This window comes from Monodelphis domestica, chromosome 2 (genome assembly GCF_027887165.1).
Source record: "Monodelphis domestica isolate mMonDom1 chromosome 2, mMonDom1.pri, whole genome shotgun sequence".
Classification (NCBI taxonomy): Eukaryota; Metazoa; Chordata; class Mammalia; order Didelphimorphia; family Didelphidae; genus Monodelphis; species Monodelphis domestica.
The window spans coordinates 487,184,813-487,204,417 of record NC_077228.1 but is presented as its reverse complement, the minus strand read 5'-3'; the positions used below and the strand labels follow the sequence as shown (position 1 = coordinate 487,204,417).

Here is a 19,605-nt window from a genome sequence, read left to right as displayed (position 1 = left end):
GTTTACTCTGGAGTAGGTGAAATTAGATTCATTTCCCCATTCTGATATAACTATGGAGTGGTCTTAGGCAAATCATCGACCCTTGAGACCCTTGGTTTCTTCATTTGTAAAATGAGGACATAAAAGCAGATCATCTCTAAGGTCCTTTCCAGCTCTAAATTCTATGATTCTAAGAACTAACTGAAGTGCCTTTCAAAACTCTGTGTCCAATCCAAAGATTCCCTACCTGTGGTGTGTATGTTGTGTTCCTTTTTTAAAACTTCCATAAACCCATTGGAGCCCTAGCTCTTTCTTAACTCTTTCTCCTCACTTCTTTCTGTGTCCTTTTTATCCATCTCACTCATTTGTGTGCTCTCTCTCCAACCCCCTCCCTCACCGTGTCAGCGAATCCCTCAATAGTGTCATATCTGTCCTTTTTATTCATTGCATGGTTTATTTTTAGCCTGAAACAACTGCATCCTAAAAATGGAGTTCCTCACGACACAGGAGTTGGGCCAAGCTATGTAAGGTATCTGGGGTTTGGCTTCGCAGCCTCCTCTGCCTGTCTTTCTTTGTACAGGCACATATGTGTGTGAGAGCCTCTGGGGCTCTTTGTCCTGAGTCCATAATTGCAAAGTTAACTGGATTGGAAGAGTTTGGATCAAATACCAGAAGGGCAAAAGGCAAATTCTATGTAAACTGGTCCTAGCCCTTGGCTCCAACTCGACTCAAGCCTCCTTTGTATTCTCTCCTGTTCTGGATTATTTCTAGGGAAGGACGGGCAGAAAGGGCCATCCTCAATGAAGGTAGCTTCTCTTTTACTAGTGGGTTTTTACCTGCTGCCTTCTTGCAGGGCAGAAGAGGGACTGAACTTCCCAACTTACGATGGGAAGGACCGAGTAATAAACCTCAATGAGAAGAATTACAAGCAAATTCTGAAGAAATATGACCTGCTCTGTCTCTTCTACCATGAGCCGGTGTCTTCTGATAAAGTCTCCCAAAAGCAGTTTCAAATGAAAGAAATTGTCCTAGAGGTAAGCAAAGGATGTGTCTGCAAAAACTGAGCCTGTGGACACATGTGTCTCTGTGTGTGTGAGTGTGTGAGTGTGTGTGTGTGTGTGTGTGTGTTTGAACCTGGGTTGGGGAGCCTGTGAGCAGAATGCATTACTATCTACAGTGCCTTGATTGCCCATTTATTTCAGTCCAAATATTCCTTTACAGTACCAGATGGGTCACTGGAAGAGCCACTAGAACAGGAGGCAGCATTCAGAAACATGGCCTGACATGTAGATGATGTACAGTACTCACGCGCGAGCTATCCTCAGTTATCCAGGAGCAGTTTCCCCCAAACCTCCTGTCCCTTTGCCAATCTTTGCTCACAGCTCTAGGTAGGACTTTCACCAAAGGTCAGGTAGTGGAAAAGAAAGGAAAGGACACGATGGGTAGTGATCTCTGCCTGTGGGCTCTGGCACTAGCTCGAGCAGAATATTTATACAACAGAATGGAGTCAAGGAGAGATGTGGGGATTACATGAATATTTTGTTCACTGGACTTCTTTGGTTTCCCAAGACAAAGGCTTGCTGGGAGTTGACCTTTGCTCCATTTATTGGTAAAGCAGAACAATATAAAATGAGTCTTCTTCTGTCTCATACTTGGACTTCAATCAGCAGCAGACAATATGGAAAGAGAGGTGGGGAGTCAGTTTGAAGAGTTTTTCTCATAAAGATCTTTCAGTTGGGAGAAGACGGTTCTTATTTCATCCTATTTCTATGGGCTGTTTATAACCCAGCACTGTGCCAAGTTTCTAATCTACTGTGAAAGTGTGGAGAATTTATCCTTTCGAGGCCACCTAGATATCTTAAGATCTCCCAGCCACTGCCAGTGCCCATGGGTGCCAGGCATTCTAGGAGGCTCTTAGATTCCTTTTCAGTCAAAGCTAGGCTGTCTGTAATGTGACTGCCTAGCATAGCCCTGTCCACATGGAAAATACTGATTGGGGATTAGGGTAGACTCTGTGTTGTTATCTGACTTAGTCAGAGTGTTCTAGTTAACCTAAGAATAGCCAGATCTTTGGTTAATGATAAAGTTACCATTTATAGAAGCACAGATCATCAGCTTTCAAAGAATTAAAATACAATAAAGGCCCAGAAGAATCAAACTAGGCTGAATGTAGATGGTCTTTGAGGATTCAGAAAGCAAAGACCTTGCAAGTACTTCAGGGTCATAATTAAAATAACAATTTCTCTTTACCTAAACACTTCAAGATTTTTCAAGTACTTGACTCAAAGGTCAATGAAGTATAGAGTGTAATTATTAATATCCTTATTTTTCAGGAGTAGAAACTGAGGTTTACAGAGTTACAAGTCTTGTCTGGAGTTATACAAGTAAAGGGCAAAGCTAGAACCACAATGGTCATTTGACTCTGATTCCAACGTGCTTCCCATTACAGTAAAGAAGGATATTTTTATTAAGTGTTTACAGTGTGCCCCAGGACTGTGCTAAATGTTTTACAAACATATTTCATTTGCTCCTAACAAAAACCCTGGGTGGTAAATTATTATTATATCCATTTTACAGTTGAGGGAACTGAGGCAAATGGAGGATAAATGACTTGTCACACAGCTCATAAGTTATCTGAAGCTATAATTAAACTCCTATCCTCTGGACTTCAAGCCCAGCACTTCAGCCTCTGTAACTCCTAGCTGCCTCTACCTTCATGCATGACTTAATAACAAGCAGCTTGAAGTAGAGTCAGAAGTTTTAGATTTGAATTCTGACTCTGGTGCTTGCTAGTCTGATCTCAAGGCAAGTAATCTCTAGGTCATTGTTTCCTCATCAATAAAATGAGGGGATTTGGACTCCATCATTTCTAAGGTCCAAGCCAACTCTAAATCCACTTAACCTTTTGTCTCAGTTTTCTCAACCATAAAATGGGAATAATAAACATACTTCACAGGTTTATCATGAGAATCGAATGAGGTAATATTCATGAAGCACTTATCACAATGCCTTGCACATAGGAGGTGCTTAATAAATGCTTACTTCCTTTCTTCCCTCTTTTTATGTGTCTGATCTTCTTTCTGATCATAATTTTCTATAATTATGTCTTTTATTCCATTTCTTATACTTCCTAATGTCTCAAGATGCTAATAGAAATATTAATAATAAAAATGTTAATAGCTAGTATTTAAATAGTACTTTAAGCATTGCAAAGTGCTTTACAAGCATGATCTTACAATATCATATACTATCCTGTCTCTGCAATATAACAGGATCTTAGGCAGCTCCTGTACAGAACCTGAAAAGATAAGCTAAATGGTGCAATAGATAGAGCACCTCTCTTGGAATATGGAAGATTGTAGACAGACACCTACTAGTTGTGTGATAATGGACAAGTCATTTCACTCTGTTTGCCTCAGTTTCCTCACCTTTAAAATGAGCTAGAGAAGAAAATGGCAAATCACTCCAGGCCTGATCTCTGCCAAGAAAACTCCAAATGGGGTCATGAAATGTCAGACAGGACTAAACAGTAACAAGGACCTAGGAGGCCAATAAGTCTAATTGCCTTATTTTACAAATGAATGCACCGAAGTCCAAGGAGGGTAAGTGATTTGGGAATTTCTTTCATAGAGAAACTTGGGCTCATGACTGGGTTGATTGATTAAAAGGCTCACAGAATTAAGTATCTGAGGCAAGATTTGAACTCTGGTCTTCCTGATTCCATGTCACTGTGCTACATATCAGTAAATAGTTAGAGTGACATCATAGCATATTGAAACTGGCACTTGAGACCTTGGTTCTGATATTAGGAGTGGTTCCATTTCTTATCTGGTAAAAGAATTTGAGCACTGTGGATCCCCTTTTCTTCCTATATTTAACCATAGGTTTGGACTAAAAGACTTCCAATTCAACTTCCCAAATTTTAAAGAACTGACTATGTGCAAGACACTAGACTATGGAGATTAAATAAGACACACCCTGTCTGGATAAGCCAGTTTTGTTGTTGTGTGATCACCCACTCCAATGTATTTCCATATTTGCATGGATCTGCATGTAATCAAGCAGGCATTGCCTCCAGTGGTACATATCACAACCTATCTTTGTCTCTCATGACTCATCCCTGTGCTCTCATAAATCCTCTCCTAGAGGATCACCAGAGAGTTGGAAATCTTTCCTCTGGATCTCTACAAATTTAACTAATAGTAGAGCATGCAGGTGGTCAGGCAGGAAGTCAGTTGTCCTTTGATGTTGTTGTTTAGTCATTTCAGTTGTGCCCCACTCTTTGGAACCTCATTTTGGAGTTTTCTTGGCAGAGATACCAGAGCGGCTTACCATGTCCTTCATAGAAGTCAGTTAGCTAGCTTTTATTAGGTGGTCAACATTATGCTAAAGGCTGAGAATACATCTATAAGTAGAAAGAAAATCTCTGCTCTAGTGGATGTGGGTGGTGGTGACATAAAATACATGCAAAGAAGAAATTGGGAGGGGCAGAGGTCTTGAGGGAAACCTGGAGAGAAATGACATCTTCCATGTGTGATACTTCTCTTTTTGAAGATGGCTAGGTGGGCATCTTGCCTGAAGTTAAAGTAGACGAGTTCAAATCCAGGCTCAGATGTTTACTAACTGTGTGACCTTGGGCAAATCTGATCCCCTGCCTCAATTTCTCTAACTATAAAATGGAGACAAGTAACACCTACAACTACCAGGCTTGTTGTAAGGATCAAATGAGATAAAGCACTTAGAACAATTCCTGACCCATAGTAGATGCTTAATAAATGCTTATTCTTCTTCCTCTTGCTTGCCATATGACTGACCCCCCTTTTCTGTTCACAAATTTCTATAATGAAGTCTTTTATTCTATTTCTTACTCATTGTTCCTGAATACCAATATATGTTTATTTCCATCTGCCATGCGTCTTTCTTTACCTTGCCCTTTGAGTCACCTCTAATTTTGATTCTTCAGAAATTGTTAAATTCCATAATTTATAGTTATAGAGAAGATATTGGTCTTAAAAGGTGGGATTTTGTGTCATAGAGAAGATGGGGCTCATGTGATTAATGAATCGAGTAAAAGGATAGCACAACTTCCTAAATAACGCCTAGCCTATTCTCTTTCTTCTGTTCAGTTTTGTTTCTCATATGCTGTATATGCACAATGACTGTCTGAGTTATCCACAATGGCTAACCAGCTCTTTGGACTGTCAATCCAATTGTATGACATAGACCTGATAAAGGGCATTTCTCATCCATTTGGTTTTTCCTGTATTAATAGTTATTCCAAACTCCTTCATCTCATTCCTCAATGAGGACATTGTCTCCTCAGACTATAATGTTTGGGGGCTTGCTCTAATTATTACAATATCATTTGTATACCAGAGTATATACCATTATATTTAACTTAATATGTTCATCACCAGGACTACTGACTATGAGACCTCCTGGTAAAAGAAACAAAGCCCAAAACTTAAACACCCCTCGCCCAAGAATAAGAAATTACCTTCTTTCAATAAACAGATCCTTTGTCTTAACTCTCTTGCTCCTAACAAGAACCTGTTATTCAGCCAATCACCCAAGATCACAACTTAGGCATCATTCTGCCTCTTTATTCTCCTTCGACTTCCCCCCATACCGACCAGACTGCCCAGCCCTGTGGCAGAAGGCTGTTTGGTCTCTAACACTTTCTCCTCTCCTCTTCCATTGTCCTGTGCTGTTGGAACTCAGCTACACAATGAGTGGTCCTAGAGGCTCATATTTCCAAAGGCTGTAAGTTTCTTTTTTTAAATATATTTTTATTGATAGCATTTATTTTACATCACCTTGATTTGTACTTACATGCCTCCCAAAAAGTAGCCCTCATAACAAAGTTTGGGGAATTTTCAAATGAAGGGAATTCTTGCATGACCAGTAGCTTTAGCCAAGATGGTAAGCTGAGAAACATTAGAGTGGCCAAATCCCATTAGCTCGGTGGAAGCATGAAATCCTAGAAGAGGATATGGACAAAGAATGCAATTCCTCTTTCCTTCTTTTGTCCCCAAACTCCCTTTTCCTCCCCAGATTATCAGCTTACCTCATTTTTCAGGCATGCCTCTTGTCAAAGCCCTCCAATGGGGTTATTTCCAGATTAAGTATACCTTCTTGACTCTGAACTTCAGAATCCCATCCCCACTGATCCCACTATACCTAACTATCAGCAGCAGGGGCTCCTCCCCAGTCCCCATCATTCATTCTAATCAGCTGAGGCTTAGAATTCTAGAGAATCAGTGTGGGTCACAGAAAAGAGCACTGGACTTAGAGCCAACCCAAACCTCAGTTTTATTCTTGCATCTGACAGTTAAGAACTATGTAACTACATGTAGGATCCTTCTCTACCTCCCTGAATCAATGAGTTAGTTCTTTCTAGCTCTAGATCTATGAGCCTGTGATCTATAAAATGAAGACAATAGTGACTACCTCACAGGGTTGCTGTAAGGAACAAATGAAATAATGCACATTAGGGGGCAACTGGGTGGCTCAGTAGATTGAGAGTCAGGTCCAGAGTTGGGAGGTCCTAGATTCAAATCAGACCTCAGACACTTCTAAGCTGTGTGACCCTGGGCAAGTCACTCAACCCCCATTGCCTCACTCTTACCACTCTTCTGCCTTGGAACCAGTACACAGTATTGATTCTAAGACAGAAGGTAAAGGTTGAAAAGAATGCATGTGAAAGCATTTTGCAAATCTCAAAATGCGATGTGAATGTTATTATTAACATACCCATGTGTAGGAATTATGTTATGTAATATAAATATGTTATTAATGATTATACAATATATTATGTTATATATGAATGCATATGAATTATTATTCCATCAGTGGAGCCTAAATATGATTTCAAAATATCTAAATCAATTACTCCCTGACATTTTGCAGAAACAAACAGGAAATGATCTTTTGTAATCTGACGTCAAAGCATTTTTCTCTCCTCATAAATTTGCATATTTTATCCATATTATAATCTTCTCTGATATGTCTCTTTATGTTGAATTAATTATAAACATATTGAGGTTAAGTATCATTTCTTCTTTATCCTAATATTGCTCCCTGCCCCTGAACACAATGCATTGCATAGTCAGTGCTGAAGAAAAGTTAATTTAAGTGAATGAATGGACTAATTAATATATGAATTATGTATTACTAATATCAATTAGCTAATTGATATATTCTAATTGGATCAATGAAGAGCTATGATTCTACCTGGGAGCATCTAACTAAGAACAGGACTCTGCATGTGACAATTTTAAAATAAATACTAATTGAATGAATGAACAAAATAGACAACTAGATTGATAATACAAATGGTTTTTATTATCTAAGATCTGGACTGAGAATTACTTAGATGGATCAATTCTCTCACTAGTGTTGGCATTCCCTACCCTGGTACAACTTTTAACCTTTATAAATCTTCTTAACTCATAATACTGGAACATAAGATCCTTGAGGGCAGGGACTATCTTGCTTTTTCTTTGTTTTTCCAGTATTTAGCACATTGCCTGGCATATAGTAAATGCTAAATAAATGCCTTGGGGAGGTTTATTCATTTTTCATTCATTCATTCATTCTGTGCAATTCTTGTCAACATCCTTCCATAAATCTCACTGAGTGATCCAGGCAATTTATTGGGATCTTTCCTCTGGATCTTTTAATGGTTTCATGGGTACTAACATAATTCTCAAAGTATCCCATATATTAAATATTACTCTGGCTATTTGCCTAACTGCCTACCTCCTCTTCCAGTCATACACATCTTCAGTGGCATCTTTTCCAAAAATCCCTGCACACGATTCATCACATAGCCTTTCTGTTCAACCTACTTATTTCCATTGCCTTTGGGATCACTTGCAACTTTGATCTCCTAAAGTGGTAATAGCAATCCATGATTTGTAGCCACCTGACATCACCATGAGAAGATAAGTATTAAATAGATGGGTTTTGGCAGCAGTCGAGCTGATTGTGAGCTCCTTAAGGACAGGGACTGTCTCTTGCCTCTTAGCACAGTGCCTGGCGCATAGTAGGTGACTAAAACATTGATTGATTAGTAGGTAGATTGGGATCTTTGATAGTATGGCACAACTCAAATTCAATCCAGCTCCTTCTCACTCTTCTATAAAGCTCTGTATCTGTCTTCAGTGATACTCCAAGATATATGGGTATTCATTGGACCATCCATCCAAATCCATTTTTTGGTAGATTTAGAAAACTTTATTTAATTAATTTAGAATATTTTTCCATGGTTACATGATTTGTGTTCTTTCCCCCCTCCTCCCACCCTTCTCCCATAGCAAACATGCAACTTCACTGGATTTTACATGTGTCATTGATCAAGACCTATTTCCATATTGTTAATTATCAAATTATACCTGGGTAATTGTTTAGAGTCTACATCCCCAGTCACATCCCCATCTACCCATGTGGTCAAGCAATTGTTTTTCTTCTGTGTTTCTACTCCCACAGTTCTTTCTCTAATTCAAATACATTTTGTTTTAAATGTGTGGATCACTAGACCAGATTTGTTGAGTGGCCATGGACTTCATTGAGGCCAAAGGCATTAATGATGTCATAGAGAGTGGTCACATGAAAGAGGTGAGGCAGCCACTCTATAGATGTTACAATCTAGAAATGTGGCATTCATTGCATCGAACCCAGCAAATACAGCAAAGTCTCCTCAGTGAAGCTTAACTAACATTTTTATCAGTGGTTTGCTTAATAGAATGAAAGACATTTGTTCTATTTTTTTGAAAGAATATTTTCTTGAGAACTAGGAGGTTTGGATCTATTCTTAGTTCTGCTGTTAATCAACTCTTTGATTTTCAGTGAGTCACATAAAAGCAACTACCTGGCATAGTAGTTAGAGTACTGGTCTTGGAGTCAGAAAGTCCTAAATTCAAATTTTGCCTCAGATACTTACTAGCTAGTGACTCAAGCTGATTCTATAAAATAAGGAAAATAATAGCACTTATTTCACAGGAGTACTGTTAGGATTAAATAAAGCACTTGGGCAACTTTAAGGGGCTACATAAATATTATTAGTCCTTATCTTTTTTTTTTTTTGGTAGATGACAGTTCATGTGAAATGATCAAAGAGTTTTTAGTGGGCTAAGGGTAAATATGGATTAATGGTGTTACAAGGAAGCCCAAAAAGCTAATGTGATTTCAAGATGAATTAAGCAAAATGTAGCATCCAAGAAGAATGAAGCAGTAGTCTTGTACTCTGCCCTCAAGCAATGTCTGTAGTACTACACTCAATTTTAGGCATAAAATTTTAGGAAAATCCTCTTTAAGTTGAATCACATGCAGAATAAGGATAATCAGAAGACCATGCTATTGAGGGTCAATTGAAGGAACCACGGATGCCTAACAAGAAAAGCAGACTTGGAGGAGGCAACATAGTATGGTAGGAGAAATCCCTAACAGCATCAGAGGAGCTGCGTTTGAATTTCAACTCCACTACTAGACAGTGAACCAATTTATTCCCTTTGGTTTCAGTTTGATTCTAGTGCCATTTTTTGCTTATATTGCCTCACTGTCTAAGGCTGAGTAGGGTGGTAAGATTGTAAAGTCTATGGTAGCCAATCCTCAAAGTATCCTTTATATAATTTAAGTTTGGTCTGGTGTCCATTGCCATATGGTCAGCCTTTTTAAATCAGTTTTGGATTTTCCTGTTTAATGAAAAATATGCTGCCATGGGGGGCAGTTAGGCAGCTATATGGATTGAAAGCCAGGCCTAGAGATTGGTCCTGGGTTCAAACCTAGCCTCCTAGCTATATGGCTCTGGGCAATTCACTTCACCCCAGCTGCGTAGCCCTTACCACTCTTCTGCCTTGGAACCAATACACAGGATTGATTCTAAGATAGAAGGTAAGTATTGTTTATTTTTTTTTTTGAAGTGTGATGCCTACACAGCAAAATTCAAGTGCTATTTTTGGCATTTTATCTGTCTAAATGAAATTTTGGCTATGTATGGTGCTGCTTGCAAGCTAGTATATTACTTCAATCTTCTTCAGACTTATCATCAGTCCATAGCACAGTTCTCCCTGAAAACTGATCCATCATGATAGAGATGTTTTCTTGCATGCCTTTCTAGAATATAGCCATCATCACATAGCAATTCCCAGCTGACTTTCCCTTGGTTTTTAGATAATACCCTTAGTCTATTAGGTGAGCAGAGTTTTCCAAGTGACCAGGATCATGTTGTCTCTTGTTTAATCCTCAGGTATGAATGTTGAATAAATTAAGTCATAATGGACCATTTGGATGCCTCCCAGGGAGTTGAGTTGATTTTAGGACTCTACCAGATGTTGGGGTTCATTCTATGAATAAGTGAGGTCTCCTAGGAGACCGTGAACTAGTTACTCATTCATCCGGTCAATAATAACATACTTAGTATCTCAAGAGAAGACATAGTTCCTACCCTTATCATCTTACCAGACAAGCTTCTACAGTTCAGTTGACCCAGTACTGCTAGGACCCTTCAAGGATACAGACTGTGTCCTCTCTTTTGTATAATGCTTCCAGAGCTTATTGTTCTTACAAACAAAGACTTTTAGATTTGTAGCCATTAGTAAAGGAAAGTGTGTTTGGCAGTTCTATAAGTATCTGAACTTTCTTAAAGGCTTGTATTTCACAAGAGGACCTAAGATCATCAACTCTGGACCTGGAATTAAGCTCTAGAATGGGAATATGCAGTATCTTGTTCAAATAAACCCCCTGGGCTTCTTTGACAAAATGAAATTGAATTCTGGGTCTGTTGTGTGATGTTGAATCAGATATCCCTGGACCTACTTTTCCTCATCCATAAAATCAGCAAATTTTTGTGCTATCATTCTAGTAAAGGTTGTCAAAGTTAAATTTTCTGGACCTTGATGTTTTTATAAGTGTGAGTTATCATTCTTATTGGGAGGATTGGGACAATGAACCTGTGATTTCCTCAGAACAAAGTACTCCTGGCACTCCCTTTATAAATGCAGGTCAGGAGCTCATCTTTAAATTAGTCAATTACCTGGGATAATGAGAATTAAATCTATAGTCACACAGCTACTATTAGCACCTATATTTCCTTTTTCTAAAAATTTTAAGTTCAAAAACACCAAATTAAATTAATATTTCCATTTTAATAGCAGAACAAAAAAAGCATTGAACACAAAATTGGGTTTCTTCTATGTACAGGTTGGTTTAAAAAAAAACACCATAATAAAGTCAACATGAAACTTTAAAAAAATTATAAAAACCCTACCTTTCATCTTAGAATCAAAACTTGTATTGGGTTGCAAAGCAGTGTAAAAATTAAATTTATATCTCAAATAATAAAATTATTATATTTTATGAGGTTAATTAAATGAGGATTAGAAACCAAGGAATAAATAGGATACAAAATAAAAGCCACATGATTAGCCATTTTCAAAATCCCCACTCACCACCATCACTGCTGATTGATGTATCATGCCCCCCCCCCAAAAAGGACTTTGGAGGAGTTACCACCAGTTAAATACCAATAATGTGATCCCACCAATGTGGAGACGCAGAAAAGATTATAGGGAATTTTGGGAAATACTAAGGACTTCTGGGGAATGAAGTCAAAGGTTCAAAATCTCCATTTATGCATTCCTCCCGAGAGCCAAGGAAGACTAGTCTCTCCAGTGGGTCTTGTAAACATACCAACTTTTAAGTTACAATAATTTGAGGATAAGAGGAAAAGAGAACAAAACCAATAATTGCTAGGTGCATTGACCAGTTAGGGGACAGTCCCCTTCGACATAAGAGTATACATACAAAATATATATATTCAACCCCACACAGTTCAGATCATCACATCCCAACATTCATTCTGGATCTTCTGACACAGTGTATCGTCTGTGGAGGCATTTTCATGGTGCCTTCTCCAAAGAGTTCATTTTCTGGATTTGGAGAGGTAGCATGTTTCTTAACCTAAAATTACTCTCAAAAAGAATTTAAACTTTACAATTTAAAATAATAATAATTATACATACCCCCCTGAAGAGGGTGATTGAAAAACATAGGGATCACTTAGGGATGCATGGCTGAGTTATGAGATATATGAATCAATTGGCAAAAGAAATAAAAAAATGAATTAAATAAGTAAAAAAATAAAAAATCCAAATAAAAATAATTTCTGGATGAAATATAGACTATCAAAGTCTTTTGTGTAAAAGTTCTATGTAAAGGAAAAATAAATCCATAACAGGTCCTTGAAACAGGGCCCAACTAAAGTGATTTCTATCCCACAAGTCTGTAGGACAAAATATAGTAATATTTCACTTACCCATTTGCAGCCAAGACTACAAGAAGTTGCCGTACCATAAGAGAGAAAAAAAAGGACTGATAGGGAAGTGTCATCCTCTGGTCTAATTTTCTGTATTTTTCTCAGGGATACTGGAGCCAGAACAATTGATGTATATGCATTTGATATAAAGCGTGTGTTATAAGGAAGTCCTGCATCTTAACATATGTCAAGCACTGCAACCTTGAGTCTCACACATGATCAAGACCTTGTGCTTTTTGTGTAGAATGTCATCAATCCACGTAGGACTGATTTGGTCTCTTTGACCTTGTCCTTGATTGGCACTATGCAAGTAGCTTTGTGATTTTTTTTTGGCACTGCTCAAAATCTCCATTTATACAGCAGAAGAGTGGTAAGAGTTAGGCAATAGGTTAAATGACTTGCCCAAGGTCACAAAGCTAGTTAGTGTTGTGGGTTTTATAATTGATATTCAATAACTAAGTGTCATATTTGATAATGTTTTATTAATAATAATGAAAGTAAAAGAACTAACTGAACCTGGCCTGGTCTCTAGGGGGAAAAAAGAGAGAAAAAAGTGAGGAGCTACATAACTTGTAAAACAAGACCACACAACATGGTGGAGAGAGTAAATGGAATTTTGGGAAATACTAAGGGACTTCTGGGGGATGAAATCCAAAGGTTCAAAATTTCCATTTATACAGTGTGAAGATTTGAACCCAGGACTTCTTGTCTCTAGATCACTAAAGTCACCTAGCTGTCTCCCAACTCATAACTTTCAAAGTTGCTTGTCTGATTCTTTCTAGCTTTCATTTTGTTCTCTTCTGTGCATTTAAAAAATATTTCAGGTCTCCCCCTTTCTTTTTTTTTTTTTTTTTTTTTTTTTTGCTACCTTCCTTATCTTTAGCCCCAGCTCCCATTTCACTTTGATGATTGGAGATGGGGGAGGGTGGGAGGTGGAAGCAAAATGAATTGCACATACCTGGCCAAGAAAAATAAATTCCAATATTAACCCTACTGAAAACATATGTCTCAGTCTGCATTTTGAGGCCATCATCTCTCTTTCAGGAAGTAGGTAGCATGTTACATTATTGCTTCTCTAAGTCTTTCAAAATGTTCTTTGTAACTATGTATAAATCCTTCACCTGGTCTCCTCATTTCCATATGCATCAGTTCATACATTTCTTCCCAAGTTTCTCTGAAACCATCCTTGTCCTCATTTCCTATGGTCCAATAGTACTTCATTACATTCATACCTAATTTGTTCAGCAGCCATTCCCCAAGTGATGGGCACCCTCTTAGTTTTCAGTTCTTTTCTCTAACAAAAAGAGAACAGTTGCATTCCTAAACCTTGAGAGAGAAAAACAAAGGGAAGCTTCTGGATTCAAAGGAATTCCCAGGCTGAACAATGAGAGCAGAGTAGAGCAGCACAAATGGGATTTCAGGTATTTCCAAATTGTCCACTCTCCAAAAATGGTATTCACCAAACTTGCACCTGCTCCCCTCTTTAAAACCAGATGAGGTCAGGCTTATTTTAGATTGGCCAAGTGACCTCATCCCCGCAGCCTGCCAATGAGCTTTCAGAAGGAGTTACTCACACTTCATTTGTATCTCTCTGTCCAGCTGGGTTGTCACTAAACTATGTATGTGTGTGTATGTCTGTGTGTGTGTGTTTGAGTTTGTCATGGACCTTGAAATGATCCAAACTGTTGCTTGACTGAGAAGGGGAGAAGCTAGAAAATTATTATTAGAACCAGAATTAATTTAGCAAATGGAAAAGTATATGGGATATTAGTTTCAGAAAATGGGGAGATCATATAAAGAAATTATCCCTCATCAAAGATGGGTGATTTCCTCCCTTTTGATACAGATGGCACATTGGAAGATGGCTTTCAAGAGCTGTAATGGCTAAAAAAATTCATTATCTAATGGGAAACCTTCAGATGACATACATCTCCACAACTGGTTTATTCTTTAGATGACAGGTATAGTTTGTCCCTAAGCTGCACTAGAAGCATTTCTAGTTTAATAACAATAGCCAACCTTTATAATAGAATTTTAAATTTTTCAGAGCACTTCAAAAATAATATCTCATTAATCTATACAGCAGCCTTAGGTATTATTATCCCCATTTTACAGATGAGGAAACTGAGGCAAATGGAGAGGTTAAGTGACTTGCCCAGAGTCACACATCTACTTATTGTCTGAGGTAGGGTTTGAATTCATCTCTTCATGATTCCAGGCACTATGGTACCCCTAGCTGTTTTTGTTTGGTGGGATCTGCCAGAAATTTTGCTTCTCTGATATAGCTCACAAGAACCTGGGGTCACCTCCACAAATTATTAAGGACACTGTGACCTCACTTAACTTCCCAGAACCTTAAGTAATATTCTGAGACTATGAATTATAGGAGAGTTACCAGTCTACATCAGTGAAGGGAGTTTCCATTCTGGAAATTCCCTGAATTCATGAAATCAGAAGTACAGATTTAGGGAAAATCTTAGATTTAGAAATAAATGAATATGAAAATGAAATAAATGAAAATGAAATGGAAATTTTAGGGAAAAGATTTTATCATGATATTTCTTGAAAAAAACAACAGTAGAACAAATAAATAAATGGATAAATAAATAGATAAACAAGTAGGCTAATAAAGAAGGAAGGAAGGAAGGAAAGAAGGAAAGAAAGAAGAAAGGAAGGAAGGAAGATGAAAAGGAATGAAAGAAAGAAGGAAGGAGGGAGGGGAGGAGAGAGAAAAAAGGAAAGAAGAGAAGAAAGGAGGGATGGAAGGAAGGAGGAGAGGGGAGTGGACTGGGAGATTTTCAAGGTCCTTTCTGCTTCTAACTTTATAAAAAAAGAAATTAAAATGAACAGCTAATATCAACAGCTTTTAAAGTTCATTTGGGTAGGGTAAGGCTTTTCTGAATAACTATTAGGTTGACTATTAATATTACTAATATATGCATGTCTTTCATTTGTTCTAAAAACAACTTTTATATACTCTATACTTTTTTGTTCATGTTGTTAAATTATTCTCCTAATGGAGATTTATTCAACACATTGGGACTTTCCTCTGGACCTTTTAATATTTTGTATTTAATGCCCATCTGTTGCACTTATAACATGTCTCCCCTTACTAAACAGCCCATTTTCTTTTATGGTCATATCTGTCCTTGAAAATATCCTTCTTATGTTACTTCTTATATGCTATAGACTACTTACATTCCTCATTGTTGCTGTTGTTCAGTTATTCAATCATATCTGATTCTTTCTGGTCCCATGGACCACAGCACATCAATATTGTCTTTGGAGTTTTCTGAGCAAAGATACTGGAGTGGTTTGCCATTCCTTCTCCAGTGGATTAAGGCAAACAGGGGTAAGTAAGTCACTTGTCCAAGGTCATGCAACTAATATCTGAGGATGGATTTGATCTCAGGTCCTCCTGACTCCTAGCCTAGAGTTCTATTCATTAAGTGATGGCAAACTATGATACACATGCCAAAAAGAGCACACAGAGCCCTTTCTGTGACCAGTTGCCCACCAGAGTTCATTACTAGAAAGCCAGAGAGACTTGGAGCAGAGCTGTTCCCCCCACCCCCCATGCATCTGAGGACATTCCTCACTTCACCTGCCCCTCTGCCCAACAGCCCAACTAGAGAGCTTCCTCCTTCCCCTATCTGGGGTAAGGGACTGGGTGGGTGGGTGGGTGGGGGCACAGAGCAGTTCATATGTTGCATGAGGGTGTGGCACAGATAACAGTCTTTTGAGTCTGTGGTAAAGATAATTCCTGGACTGGGGTTGGAGAGGAGCTCTGTTTGAGGGGAGCATAACTCACAGCATGGCACATAGCTGGAGGGCAACTGAGCTGGAGGGGAATGGAGCACTGAGGCTACTCTCCTCCCCCTCTCCACACATATTTCTTATCACCCACTCCTCTGCCCAGCAGCCCAATGGGAGTGCTTTTCCCCCTCCTCTGTCTGGGGTAAGGCGGGGCAGGGCATGGTACTTGGTCTCTGCTGAGTGGGGCTGGCATGGCACTCTAGGGGATAGGGTGGGCACAGGGCATGGAACTCTTATCTCTAAAAGGTTTGCCATCACTGCACCAAGTCATCTAGATACAATTCATATATCATGATTTTTGTTCCAAGGGCACACTTGTTCTCAACAAAGATTACCATATCTATTCCTCTTCTTGCAGTCTTCTGTTGGCTTGTGATCACTTTGAGCTGCTACTCTCAGGGCCTCATCATTATGATGTCCCTTGCCTCCACCTTTCCCCCAAACTCAAGGGTAGCTAGGCAACTCAGAAGACAATATGCTGGCCCAAGAGTCCAAAAGATCTGATTTTAAATACAGCTTCAGATACTTCCCAGATGTGTGACCCTAGGAAAGTCCCTTAATCTCTATCTGCCTCAATTTCTTCAACTGTATAATTGTTATGGCAATAACACCTAAGGGATCAAATGAGATAATATTCATAAATTGTTTAGAATAATGATTGTTTAGTGTGTGTGTCTGTGTGACATAGGATAGGCTTAATAAATTATTGTTCCCTTCCTTATCACTTCCCAATGTGGGACATTGACTTGATTCTCTGGATAACAATCTCTTTTCTCTTCCAGCATAGTTGCTGCCATAGCCAGACTGTCCTTTGTATTGCAGCTGCCCACTACCCACTCTACCCTTCCCCAACTGAATTTCGCCTAGGCACAAGAATTTCTCCTAGGCTCTAGAACACAGAACCACAAAAAAAGGTTTCCCACTCTATATTGTCCTTTCATCCCCTTCCATCTTTGTTTGTATAATGGATAATGTCCTAGACTTTTAGTGAAAGAAATCTGAGTTTCAAACCTTGCCTCAGACACTTACCAACTGTGTGTCCCTGGGCAATCGCTTAACATCTGCTTCAATTTTCTCATCTGTAAAATAGGGATAATAACCCCTACATCTGAAGATTATTATAAGGATCAAATGAGATAGTATATATAATGTATTTATAAACCTTACAGTGTTGGATAAATACTATCATCATCATTATCATTATTATCATTTTATCATCATCATCTTCATCATCATCATCATCATCATTCCAGATAGCATCACTGAGAGGATACTAGTATTAAAGAGATGGGCCATTGTGTCCTCACTATAACTTGGACTTTTAAAAAGATTCCTGTCAATCTCACAACCCATTCAGTACAACATATGCTATCAAAACATCTACATGGACCAATATGTTGAACTGACTCTTCATATGCCTAGCTAACCTATAGGCTAGATTTGGCAAGAGAGAGGGTGCTAAATCATTCAATCAGGCTGTCTCTACATGGCCAAATTAAGAGGGGAATTGCCAAATCTCCATTTTGCCTGAGAAGCTGTGCTGGTCCAGCCAAAGTCATTAATAAGCTAGCCAGGCTGGACAGACTCCCTGCCAGAAACTTCCTGCTGTTGCTTGGACTCCCTCTCTCAGCTGGGTCTCTCTCTTGTCCATCTGTTCTGTTCTGTGTTCAGGGACACATGAGCCAACAGGTACTCTTTGACCCACCCATCACTGCTTCACACACGTAACTCAGTCAGCACTCTCCTCTTAAGAGAACCCAAAAATATCAGTGGAGACAAACACACCACATACCACTTTGCTGGGGGTGAAGGGAGGGGGAGTGGCAAAGGGCTAAAGGGAATGTTGGAGCATTTAAGGAAAGGTGAATGCCAAACACTCACTAGAAAGGGATATCACGAGGATCAGATGAGATCATGCAAGCACAATTTCATTGAAAAGTATAAAATGCTCTCTGGATCTACAGTTTTAATATGACAGCATTAGTATACAATCCATTCTTCCAATCAGAAGTAATAAAAGCTACCAGTTACTGGAAGGAGTCCTGTAATCAGTCATAAAACAGGAGGTGTACAAAGATGCGATCCTGGACAGAGAGAGGACCAGTTCTTGAACACAACTCCACCTGACTTAGTCTCTAATGACTACCTTACCAACTCTTCTGACCCTTTTCAGTTGATAACAGTCCTCACCTGACTTGGGATCCTGAAATTTTCAACTTTCACCTCTTCTCACCCTAATCTCCAGTTTTTTTCTGCCAGTATCTAAGAATGAAAAGTGGACTTGGAGTACCAAAGACCTCAGTTTGAATCCTGACATCTTCTCTCATAATCTAATGACCTTGAAGAAGACAATCTCTGTGAGGCTCACTCTGCTCTGATGAAAAATGGAGATAGCAATACTTATCCAAACCATCTCATAGATTTCTTGTAAAAGATGCACTGTTAACCTTAAAGCATGATGTGAATGATTGTGCACAGACTGTTCTCCTCACCTGCACCCTGTCATTTCTTTGCCTTGGTTTATGCATTATATTTCTTTAAAAGTTTCTTTATCAGTATTTATCATACTAGAAGAGAAAATATAAAACCAAGGATAGAATAGCTGACTTACTGAGCATGGGAATCATCCTCGGTTATCTTCAATCTAAGCATAGAAACTGGATCAGTTTAAAAGGTTGTCTAGCCCACATTCCCAACTACCTAGCATTTAGATCTATGCCTCAAAGAGGTCTAGCCCAGAATCAGTGTGTCCTGAGGTGTCTTTTCTTCCCCTCTGAGAGTCATTAATCTCAAAGTGGTTGAGATATGTGGCGGATCCTTTTGGCCTAGACTTATTTCTTTGTAGGTGACTCTAGAGATCACAGATCAGCCTTTCCAACAACCATTTTATCATCAGTATCATCAGTATAGATATAGATATATGAGTTTGTGTTTTGATCTTCCCTGCCTCTATAGTAGCTTTTATGGTCAAAATGTTTTTGTTCATTTTCCAGCCTATTTCTTGACTAATGTATAATTAGAAAAAAGTCTTGTACATTTGAACTCCATCTCCCAGAATTCTTTTTCATCTCCCAGCATCCCTTTTTCTTCTCTACCATGTTGTGTGTTAACATTTGTATATAAGTTTGGGTGACTCCTCCATATCACTCTCTCTTTTTTCACGTGCAAGGCTGAGTGAACTCTCTGTTTCTCTAGTCTTTTATCTTCCGTTTTTGCTTCAAGGTATTATAAATAAATATTATTAAATATAATACTTGGAATATTGGATATTAATTTTTAAATATATACTTATAACCTTAAGTGTGTATATGGGTATATACACATATATATGAGTATTGTTATGATGGGATTTTGGGTGAGGAAAGAACAAGAGGGAACATTTAAATAAATTCAAATGTATTAGTTGGGAAGGGTAGGAAGGAACAAGGTTTTAGGATTAAACTATACCTATATTTATCTTAAAAGCTAATATCTATAAATTAACTAAACTATCT

At 38.5% G+C, this 19,605-nt stretch overlaps 1 protein-coding gene across 1 annotated transcript in view; it reads left to right on the top strand.

Moving 5' to 3' along the window:
- Positions 1-523: 523 nt before the first annotated feature.
- Positions 524-19,605, top strand: part of CASQ2 (calsequestrin 2) — a 105,278-nt gene continuing 86,196 nt past the window's right edge. The window contains exon 1 of the mRNA XM_056819251.1: positions 524-1,013. Coding sequence (XP_056675229.1) covers positions 780-1,013 — 234 coding nt within the window. The 5' untranslated portion in view covers positions 524-779. The remainder of the gene's footprint in view (positions 1,014-19,605) is intronic.